This window comes from Priapulus caudatus, unplaced genomic scaffold, assembly GCF_000485595.1.
Source record: "Priapulus caudatus unplaced genomic scaffold, Priapulus_caudatus-5.0.1 Scaffold410, whole genome shotgun sequence".
Classification (NCBI taxonomy): domain Eukaryota; kingdom Metazoa; phylum Priapulida; class Priapulimorpha; order Priapulimorphida; family Priapulidae; genus Priapulus; species Priapulus caudatus.
The window spans coordinates 127,536-138,785 of NW_014577471.1; the positions used below are offsets into that span (position 1 = coordinate 127,536).

General features: G+C 47.0%; 1 protein-coding gene across 1 annotated transcript in view; it reads right to left on the reverse strand.

The window, feature by feature from the left end:
- Nucleotides 1–11,250, reverse strand: part of LOC106810094 (fibropellin-1-like) — an 18,749-nt gene that overhangs the window by 2,141 nt on the left and 5,358 nt on the right. Inside the window, exons 3-11 of the mRNA XM_014813367.1 lie at nucleotides 9,737–9,927; nucleotides 8,272–8,528; nucleotides 7,543–7,708; nucleotides 6,570–6,714; nucleotides 5,643–5,872; nucleotides 4,864–5,088; nucleotides 3,932–4,132; nucleotides 3,194–3,316; nucleotides 388–2,454 (exon numbers count right to left, since the gene is read on the reverse strand). Of these exons, the coding sequence (XP_014668853.1) occupies nucleotides 388–2,454; nucleotides 3,194–3,316; nucleotides 3,932–4,132; nucleotides 4,864–5,088; nucleotides 5,643–5,872; nucleotides 6,570–6,714; nucleotides 7,543–7,708; nucleotides 8,272–8,528; nucleotides 9,737–9,927 (3,605 nt within the window). The remainder of the gene's footprint in view (nucleotides 1–387; nucleotides 2,455–3,193; nucleotides 3,317–3,931; nucleotides 4,133–4,863; nucleotides 5,089–5,642; nucleotides 5,873–6,569; nucleotides 6,715–7,542; nucleotides 7,709–8,271; nucleotides 8,529–9,736; nucleotides 9,928–11,250) is intronic.

Genomic DNA, 11,250 nt, shown 5'->3' on the forward strand with positions numbered 1-11,250 from the left:
ATAAGTGATATCGGAAAGTCCCCGCTGCCATATTAAGATCAGATAAGAAGAGTGATAAGTTGCCTTTATATAACATAGTTAGGAGAGTACTAGTCTAGGTTTTTGATCTATAATTCTCTTCACTAACATCATACTTCAATTCACATGTGCGTTTCTGTTTACAGAAACATTTACAAATATTATTGTGGTCATTTAGGATATTTTTGCAATGTATGTGTTAATACAAAAACTAAAAACGCACAAGTGTTTACATTAATCATGTACTTTCCTAAGCGCGCCTCGGCCATTTTATACCCCCTTTTTCTACGACCTAAATAACACAGCTGGACTTTCCGATATCACTTATTTACGGCGTTTCCGACAACAGCCGCCAACAAACTCACTCACCCGTGTATTCCTCCGAGCAGACACACGAGTAGTTGCCGGGATGGTTGACGCACGTCGCCGCGCCGTGACACGCATGCAGCGCCCCCTGGCACTCGTCCACATCGTCGCTGCACCAGCGCCCGGCGTAACCCGTCCCTGTGCAGTTACACGCGATCTCCTTCGTCGCCGCGGCAACAGCGCAGCCGCCGCCGTTGCGGCACGGACTGGCGACGAACGGCGGACAGACGCACGTGTAGGACCCCGGCGCGTTTACGCACGCGGCCCGCGGACCGCACGGCTCCGCCTCCTCCATGCACTCGTCCACATCCCGCTCACAGAGCGCGCCGGCGTAGCCCGTGCCGGCGCAGTCGCACGCGTACGACCCCGGCGCGTTGACGCACACGCCGCGCACGCACGCCGCGCCGTCGCTGCACTCGTCCACATCCCGCTCACAGAGCGCGCCGGCGTAGCCCGTGCCGGCGCAGTCGCAGTTGTACGAGCGAGAGTGGGTCTTGCAGCCGGGGGCGCGCACGCAGCGTGCGAGCTGGCACGTCTCATCGTGCCAGCCGCACCGCGCGACCACGTGGTGGCAGCTGCACAGGCCGACGTACGAGCACGTTCCGTTGTTCGCGCACGGCGCGCTGTAACACGCGTCCATCACCTCGTCGCAGAGGGCGCCGCCGAAGCCCGGCTCGCACGCGCAGGTGTAGGTGGCGACACCGTCCACGCAGCGGCCGTTTGCGCAGCGGTGGTCTGCGCAGTCGTCGATGTTCGTCCCACAGAGGGCGCCAGTGAAACCCACCGCGCAACGACATGCGTAGCCGCCTTGTTCGCCGCCATCGCCCGTCTCGCACGTTCCGTTGTTTACGCAGGGCGACGAAGAGCATCCCCTGATGTCCATCTCGCAGTTGACGCCAGAGAATCCCGCCACGCACTCGCAGCTGTATGCGGCAACGAGGTCCAAGCATGTTCCGTTGTTTTTGCACGGCGCCCCCGCACACTCATCTGTCTCCTCCGCACAGGTGGCGCCGCTGTAGCCTTCGGCGCACGCGCACGAGTACCCCGGGAAGAAGTCGCCTGCCGTCGCGCTGTCGATGCACGTTCCGTTGTTTAGGCATGGCGAAGATTCACACTCAGCAATGTCGGTCTCACAGAAGGTGCCCTCCCAGCCCGGCGTGCACTCGCAGGCGAACGCCGCGGCGGCGCCACCGTCCGACCAGCACGAGCCGCCATTTAAACACGGCGATGACTCGCAGCGGTCGACCGCCTCCTCGCACAGCGCCCCCTGGTGGTGGTCGGCACACACGCACGTGAACCCGCGCTCGTCATCCGCGACACACGTTCCGTTGTTTTGGCAGGGGGCGCTGGCGCAGCGGTCGACCCTCTCACAGAGTGCGCCGGTGTATCCGGCGGCGCACTCGCAGCTGTAGTTGCGGGCGTCAGGCCGGCAGGTGGCGCCGTTGCTGCACGACGCGTTCAGGCACCAATCGTAGTCCTCGCAGCGGGCGCCGCCGAACCCGGAAACACAACGACAAGTGAACGTCGCTTCCGCGTCGCTGCACTCTCCCTCGTTCAGACACGGGTCGGACGAACATGCCGAGTATCTCTCACACGATTGGCCGACGTACTCCCGCGGACACACGCACGAGTACCCGCCCACGTCGTCCACGCACGTTCCGTTGTTTCTACAGGGGGCGCTGGCGCAGTCGTCGACGTCGTCCCCGCACGTTTTTCCGGCGAATCCCGGCCGACAGAAACAGTCGAAGTCGCCCGGGAACACGGACACGCACGCGATCGTGCTGTCCGGCCAGCAGGGGGCGCTGTCGCATGCGGCGGCGACGTCGTCGCACCGGGGGCCGGTAAACCCCTCGGGGCACGCGCACGTGTAGCCGCGATGCGAGTCCACGCAGGTGGCGCCGGTGGCACAGGCGTGGTCGGCGCAGTCGTCGACGCTGACGTAGCATCCGTCGCCCTGCCAGCCGGGCCGGCAGTCGCAGGCGTGGGCGTTCCACACGTCACGACACGCGGCGTTCGCGGGACATGGGTTAGACGCGCACGCCGGTCGCCCGGTGCATCCGTCACCGGCTCCTACAAATACAGTGAGAGTATAGCGAGGTCAGAGTAAGGTCAACCACGCCCGGTGCATCCGTCACCGGCTCCTACAAATACAGTGAGAGTATAGCGAGGTTAGAGTAAGGTCAACCACGCCCGGTGCATCCGTCACCGGCTCCTACAAACACAGTGAGAGTATAGCGAGGTCAGAGTAAGGTCAACCACGCCCGGTGCATCCGTCACCGGCTCCTACAAATACAGTGAGAGTATAGCGAGGTCAGAGAAAGGTCAACCACGCCATGCAGGTGAGTGATGTAATTATATTTAGTTCCAACATATTATTATTCCTTGGACATGTGTGAAGAAGAGGCCTGGATTCTTTTCCTTCAGTTCCAACCTATATACCTATTATATTACGAGTTCCTATGCACGCACTCACGCACACACGCACTCACGCACTCACGCACGCACGCACTCACGCACGCACTAACACACGCACTAACGCACGCACGCACTCACGCACGCACGCACGCACTAACGCACGCACACACGCACTCACGCACTCACGCACCCACGCACGCACGCGAGACAACACCACCAGAGCGAACATTGAGAAATATTGAAAACCACGTCTGAGTCAAACTAACTAAAATTACCTACTTATAATTAATTAATGCTACCTTAATTACCTAACTAAAATTACCCATGTATTTAGAACAATTTACCAATATATTTAATCGCTGAGAAGCTCAAAGAAACATAGACCACAGCTCACCCGATACTGCGTTGCTCATGTCAATCTGGATTCCGTCACCAGGTAGCGCTGCTCCCAGTAAGAGCATCCTGCCATCGAGCGTGACGTTACGAATGCAGCCGTGCATAAATCCACTGTAGTGACCTGTGATGTAGAGGTCATCAAGTTATACATGAACAAAGTCATGAATAATAAACGCTTGACAAAAAAATATACTTTTGTGCGAATAATAAACGCTATCCTTGAACAACGCTCGAAACTTTCTAAATTAGTTAACTGCTTGTGCCTTTGTTCAAATTAAAATTTTTCCGTAATAACGTCAATCACAAATAACACATAAAAAATTATGTAAATAAAAATATTTTTACAAATTCATACATATATAAATCTGTCCAATCATGTCATAAGCTTTCCACGCATGATTACTGCAGATCTTCCATAAATGAGTCAGGGCATATTTTCTTCACACATTTGCAATTGCGTAATTGTGCATTTTATCTAGCTTACTAAACTCATTAGCTTAAATACAGCACGACCACAACAGCCAATATCGCCTTCATGTAATGTGTGTCAAATAGCTATGTTAGTGTCTGTCATAAAACACGATAAATGTTAGCAAACAAACATTTTCCAAAACATTTCTGCATATTTTTACATCATTGCTCCACAATGCACTATTTAGCCTGTGATGCACTATTAACCCAGATCTTCGCTAACGACGCTAATCGAGTTACGTCGTCGTTGCCATGGTGACGATACCTAGCGCGAGAGGATCTGCTCCTACGTGTAGCTTGACGATGGGTCCGCGGGCACCGATGTACACACGCAGGGCGTGTCCGAAGCTCGCTGTGTGGTTGCCGTCGACAACGATGGTGACGCCTGTGTCGGAGAATGTCCATGCGAGCGTGTGCCACGCACCATCGCTGACAAGGGAGGGAAGCAAGTCCAAGCTACTCTGAACTGTAATGAAAACACGATTGCGATGTTATTATAACATGCGCCAGCGATCGTTTTTAATATTATAACGAAACAAAAACAAAAAAACAAACATGCACCAGCGATGCACGTGTAACATGCGAGACTGTATCACGCTGTAATTTCATGTAATGTAATGGAATGGAGTCGACTGGAACGGAATGGTGTGAAATGGAACGGAATTGTAGTGTAATGTAAAGTAATATATTGTAATGTAATTTATTCCCTTGCGCCGTCGATGAAGCAGGAATTCCACGCTGCTACACACATTATCACAATTACTACTTATACAGTCGCCAGTGACAGCCTTACGTACATGTCATGTATGTAGAACTGTAGATAAACACGCTCTGCTTAGAGACTGTTGCTATATCAGTCAAACTAGGCCAGTTTATGTGTTAGTCACGCGAACATGCAGAATTATTGACATCACGACATTTCATAACTGTCTATTAGAATCTCAGCATTGATTGGCTCCAGCTGCCTATCAATCATGCCAGGTGAATAGGTCAATCGACTTGTACACTGTACAACATAAAATAGGTTAGCGAAAGACAATAGTATATGTCCCTGTAGTAATTACATACGACCTATAGCTATGGTCCTTCATATGAACATCTTGTTGGTGGTTATGTACATCTAACAGTAATATAGATAGTAGAAAGTATAAATATAAATGATATATAATGTAAATACATATAATAAGTGAAGCTTACGTGTGCCTGCCTTGTAGGTGCTCACTAGCAGACCGGAATCCACGATCTGCACGTTCATCGAGTATTCTAGGTTCCCGCTACCCCCGTATGCCTCGAGCACCAGCAGGGGCGCCTCCACGTCTCGCGTGCGGAACTCCAGCGAGCCGCGGTCGCCGAACGCTGCGACTGTCGTATCCACGGCAACGTACACGTAGCTGTCGTCTCCGCTCAGTGTGAACGCACGCGCTGAAAAATGAAGATGTGAGAGACGATTAGAATTAAAGATGCCATCGTCAGTTCACGCTCGTGACTACTGCAAGATTACCTTGTGTGCACACAGACTTTTATGTTCTTAATACCTGGTTCCAGTAGCTGCAGAACGTTTAACGATTGTACAACCTTGTACAAACATATATATTTAACAATTAAAATTGTTTTAATTAGGTATTTTTTTTTATTTTATTACTTATTACGACATTATATTATTATACTATTATTATCACTTAATTGTACTCATTAGTTTATTTATTTTCATTGTTCTGCTTATTTAATTTTTACAATCAAATATATACTAACCAACGTAAACGACATAAACAACAACGACATAAACAACAACGACATAAACAACATTTACCATATTATCCTCGACACTTGTTAAGCGTGAATTTTATATTGTGGTGGTTTTCGTGGAACGAACTCCCATCGTTACACGGCAATCACTGCGTTTTCCCTGTACAGACCCTTCTTCCCATTCTTCTTGCTTTATCGCATGCTAGAGCTAGATTCGCATCCCGACTCACCCTTGTCGCAGGTTTCCCCCGTCAGGTGTGGGGGGCACAGGCACCGCGGCCCCGCCCACGTGCCCTCGCACGCCGCGCCGCCGCCGCACGCGTTGCGATCGCAGTTCCTGTCCGCCGAGCATCCACGCCCAGCCGCCGGCGGATCGACGCGGTCGCCAAGGTAACCGCGGGCAGACGCGAGGTTGACCGGTCGCCTGTTCACAGTGAGGTTGCGCGCACACCCGGAAAACCTGGGAACGAGAAAACGACATTGTGGATTATAGGTAAGACGTACTGCAAAACTTGCATGCATCAGAATCAGGGGAAAAATTACGCGGGAGCTATTTTTCAAGTCTGTGGAAAAAAGAGCTCTCGTCAAAAATTTTACGGGAGCTATTTTGAGCCTCACGGGAACGATTTCGGAGGTTTGAAGAGCGAATCGCTCATCGCTCCCGCGTATTTTTTACCCTGATCAGAATACAGATTGTAGTAACATAACCGCAATAATAATTGCGTAATTAGAAGGTATGACAATCAAATGTTAATCGTCTACCTATTAACGATGACTAACAACAGTTATAATGAGTTAAATATATAATTACAAATAATTAACGTAATATCATGACATTACCGTTCTCCTATAATCCCTACATGTTCCAAAACGCAAACATTCAGAAGTAGATCCAAATGTTCGACTATGCAATTCACAACTACTGGTGCAACAACTATGTTACTTCCACACTGACTTACACCTAATGAATCATGTGGATATCTGCTAGTTTTGGCATCAAGACTACATGATTAACGAGCGATTATTTCACTGTTAATTAATGTCATCTTAATAATCATTAACTAATAATAATTAAAAATCAAATAATTAATTGAAAAATTAATTAATAATTAATAATCATCATAATTGCCGCGATGCAGCTACGTGTGCGTGCGTACCCTGCGGTCGCGGGCAGCCTGAGCCTCCACATGTCGGCCGTGGCTGCAGGATGCACGACTCCCAGGAAGAGGGGATAGCCGACGGCTAGCGGGCGTGGTGTGATGGCGACGCCCTGCGCCATGACGCTCCCCGACGCGTCCTCGACTGTCACGGGAATACGACGGTCAGAGTTAAAATGATTACGTCACCGTAAATAGTCAAAGTAAAAAAATTATATCCACTTTTTCACAAAATGTAAGTAATTCTGTTCACTTTTTATGGTTGAATTGCTGCATTATACTTCCTATTTTACTATATTGTTCGACGTAAACATACACATGGCCCATAGCAAGCAATTAATGTCAGGATCATAATATCAAATCGTCCAGGTTTTTTTGGATTTTTTTAACTAGTTGAGAAACAATATCTTATCCGGTAAGAATTTGACGATACATTTAGTCCCGTTAGTACTTACTTTTAATGTAAAAAAATGGCAACAAAAATTTAAAAAATATCCACCATAGGAAATTTGAGACATTTCAATTTGACAGTCAATTTAACACAGAGTTCGAGCAGGAGATAAAGCTTAAAGAGCGTCATTCCATTAGCTGAGAGAAAGACTGCCATTTGTTGTGTTGCTATCTCATGTGTAAACAAGTTCTCGTGAAAAGATTGGTTCTTCCTAATCAAAAGGTTCAGATACCTGCACATTTACATATAAAATAAATCACATATAAGAAGGGTTTGTGTTGCTACTACAGATAGTTGTAGTGTGTGTGTGCGTGTGCTTAAAAGACAATTATATCAGGATATATCTCACATATCTATCATATATACCTCACAACACTTGGATTGTGTGGTGCACAAATGCAAGTAGCTTATACCAGACGTGCGTGAGAGGTATGACGAAATGATGGTATGTAGCATTTAGTGTGCAACATGTGCGCGAACCGTGTTAACACGTATTGTGTAGTGTGCAGCGTATGCGCGTACCTTTAACTATGATGTGGTCCATGAGAGCTTTCACGTGTAGCGTATACCAGCCGTTAGTGAGCTGATAGTCTGTCAGGTTCACGCGTACCTCCCCCGCTAGCGTCAGCACGATCACATGTACCGACGCATTCACCATGTACACTGCTAGCTGACTGTCAGAACCCAGCTGTAACAGATCAAGTATTGTTTGCTACTGCTAATGCTGGTTACACTGTTAATGCCAGCTATACTGGTAATGATGGTTACTGTTAATACAATAAGGTTCTAACACATCGCGAACTACATGAGCCTATCAATTATACTAAGAAGTCACCAAGTTAAACCTTAGCATAATTCTAGAGACATTCCCCCCAAAAATAGTATTAGCATATAACATCGCATTGACAGGTGATAATTTGAGAATGGTCGCTAAGACCTTTGTCACATAGAACTTGGTTGGTAGAACCTGTCGTCATAGGAACAAGTGCAGCAATGGCGGCAGCTTTATTTACGAGGTAAAAAATGCACAATTAACACATTTCACGTAATGAATGCTGCTGCTCATAAAGGTAGCATACTAAACGTATTGGAAATAAAAATTATATAATGTAAAACAATCAAAAACAAATGTAAAAGGTAAATTTTACAGTTCCCAAAAAACAAAAAATGCCTGCTGCCTTAAATTTTGCACATGTAGAACGAAAATTTAGGAGTTTTTTAAGAGATAAATGAAGTGAGTGTCACGCGTACCGTGTACAGCAGTGATCCAGGTCTTTCAGGACTGGCAAGCGTCACAGACACTGTGACCTCATCGATGACATCAGACCAAAGCGCAGCATCCCTCTTCCGCTCCTCATCCCTGATCAGCGCAGCATCCCTGCTCCGCTGAGCATCCTTGCTCCTCCCAGCATCTGTGCTCAGCGCAGCAGCATCCCGCGACATCTCGGGGAAGTGCAGGAGCGATCTGTTCGTGAATGTCGCGCTCGTCTGGAAGCTGCAGTCGTCACCTGCACACGAATCGCACATGAAGGTGTCACGTTAAATTGACTACGTCACGAATTTTCTACATGGTGTCAGGGTTCTCCAAGCTTTTTCATCATAGCATGGCGGGTGCTGCCTTTACGGTCCTAGTTGCAAATCGCCAAAGGCGGTTTGCGTGCTAGGGGGGTCTGGGGGCTATGATATTTAGAATGGCGGCTATGATATTTAGAGTGGCGGATGCATTTTAGGATGGCGGGGCTCGACGATAGCCTGGCGGGCCGCCAGGCTATAAGTGCTCTTGGAGAACCCTGGGTGTATATTTGTACAATTTTTGTTGCAATTTTTTTACATGAAAAGTAAGTAATGATGGGACTAAATGTATCCTCAAATTCTTACATAATAAGATTGTTTCTCAACTAGTTAAAAATCCAAAAAACCTGGGCGATTTGATATATTCATCACGACATTACATGCTTGCTATGGGCTATGTATATGAGTCACGAGTGTTTGTTTACATCGAATGGAATAGCAAAATAGGAAGTATAATGCAGCAATTTAACCATAAAAAGAGGACAGAATCATTTACATTTTGTGAAAAGTGGACATAATTTTTTTTTACTTTTACTATTTACTATGACGTAATCATTAGTACGTCGCACCGGAAACAAACTCACGTGAACGTCACCTATCTGCCTGAATGACATAATCTCCGCTAGGTTTAGTTGCTATAGGGAAGGATATATCTCACATATCTACCATATATACCTCACAACACTTGAATTGCGTAGTGTACAAACGCCTTCCCGAGTAGCACATATAGCAAACATACATGAGTTGATGGTATGTCGCATTTAGTGTGTAATATGTTTTTACTTGGTTAGTTGGTTTACTTGCAAGGTTGCTCATACTGGACTAGCTGTGGTGTTGAAGCATGCATTCTACATTATCAACTTTGTGGGAATCGGGTATGAAACAGCCCTACTGGAACATCCCTAACTCAATGCTGACTGATTAGAACTACCTCTTGATCACACTGGCCCTATACACGTAGCTCCGCTTTAATGAGGAAACTGCTATTAATATTTTTAATTTTCTATTAATTTTTAATCCTTGCAATAGTACAGCATTAATTATACAGCATAAAGTAATATAAAATAAGTATATAGTTGCAATAGTGTTAAATAGTACTTTACAAATATATACTTATAAACTTGAGCATTTTATAAGCACGTACCCGTGTATCCGGCGATGCATTGGCAGTGAGCGTGGGTCCACATGTCAACACAGACTCCCTCGTTCTCACACGTTACCTCATCACAGACGCGCGTCCTGGCACAGCCGGGCGTCGGTGAGAGGGCAGCACCGTCTAATAGCTCAGCGAGATCGAGCACGCCATCTTGAATCGCCGAGGATCTCACATCCTGCAAGAGATCACAAGGTCACACGAGGTCACATGAGGTCACCATCACACCGGTTCCTGCCACGGTGTGGCCGTGACAAACATTATTTCTAGGAAAAGCATAGGCTGTATTGAAAGGTCTTTCTAGGACCAATAATGGCTTATTTTCCTTCGACTTCAAGACTATAGTCTATCTTCCAGGACGTGGAAAATAGCATTTTACAATTCTAGGAAATTTTTTTACAGGTTTCTCAGAAACGGAGAACATTATGTTGAAACTCCCGTTGGTCGTGAACGATTCTGGATCACGTGGCGATTGTGTTAGAAATAGGGTTTTCCAGGATGCGTGTGAATCCTCTTAGATGCTCGTGAGTGTTAGAAGAACATTACACCATGAATTCATATTTATCTTGTGTTAAATCCAAGAAATTAACTTACTATCGAAATTTTAGGGCAACAAACACTATTTTTATTATGGACCTTAGTATCTGGGCCAACAGTGGCATGGCATTACAGCATGTCATGCATTTTGTCCTGTGAGTAAAAATCAATTTACTCTCATTAATGCCTGATATGCTGGCCAGAATTTCATGTCTACCAAAGCAGGTAACACTTTTTATTTGTTAAAGGCCAGCCCAGCGTGTGAATCAAATGCAAAAAGCAAACTATTCGAATGACAAATCGGTTAGTACTGCAAAACCTGGCATATGAGCGATGTCAATGCTCGTGCTTTCCAGAGGTTTTTAGCAGCTAGACATACACCAACATTGCCGTTAAGAACATTTGCGCGTATTGGCATATGCTGGTAACCTTCCACTGACTTTACAAAGGTCATGAATGAAACATCTTACAACTGAAGTGGCCACTAATGATCCATAAATCTGTACCATCTGTCAGCCTCCATAACTCTGCTCGTAGATGTGGTTGTGTGTGTGGTGTGTGTGTTGTGGTGTCGTGTGTGTGTGGTCGTGGTGTTTGTGGTGTGTGCGTGTTGCCCGTGTGTGTGTGGCGCGGTGTTGATGATGTGTGTGTGGTGTGAGTGGTGTACATGTTGTGTGTGTGTGTGTCTTGTGTGTGTGCGGCGCGCTGCGCGTGCATTGCGTGCGTGCGTCGCGTGGCGTCTGTGTGTGTGTGCTTGCGTGCTGTGAAGTTGTGTGGCGTTGTGTTGTGTGTGTGTGAGTGTGTGCGTGCGTGCGTGCGCTGACGTCTGTGTGTGTGTGTGTGTGTGTCGTTGTGTGTGTGTGTGCTCTGTGTGTGTGTGTTGTGTGTGTGTGTGTGTGTGTGTGTGTGTGTGTGTGTGTTTACCCGCCTTAGCTAACATGTCAACATGTAACAATCTGTAGTTGATC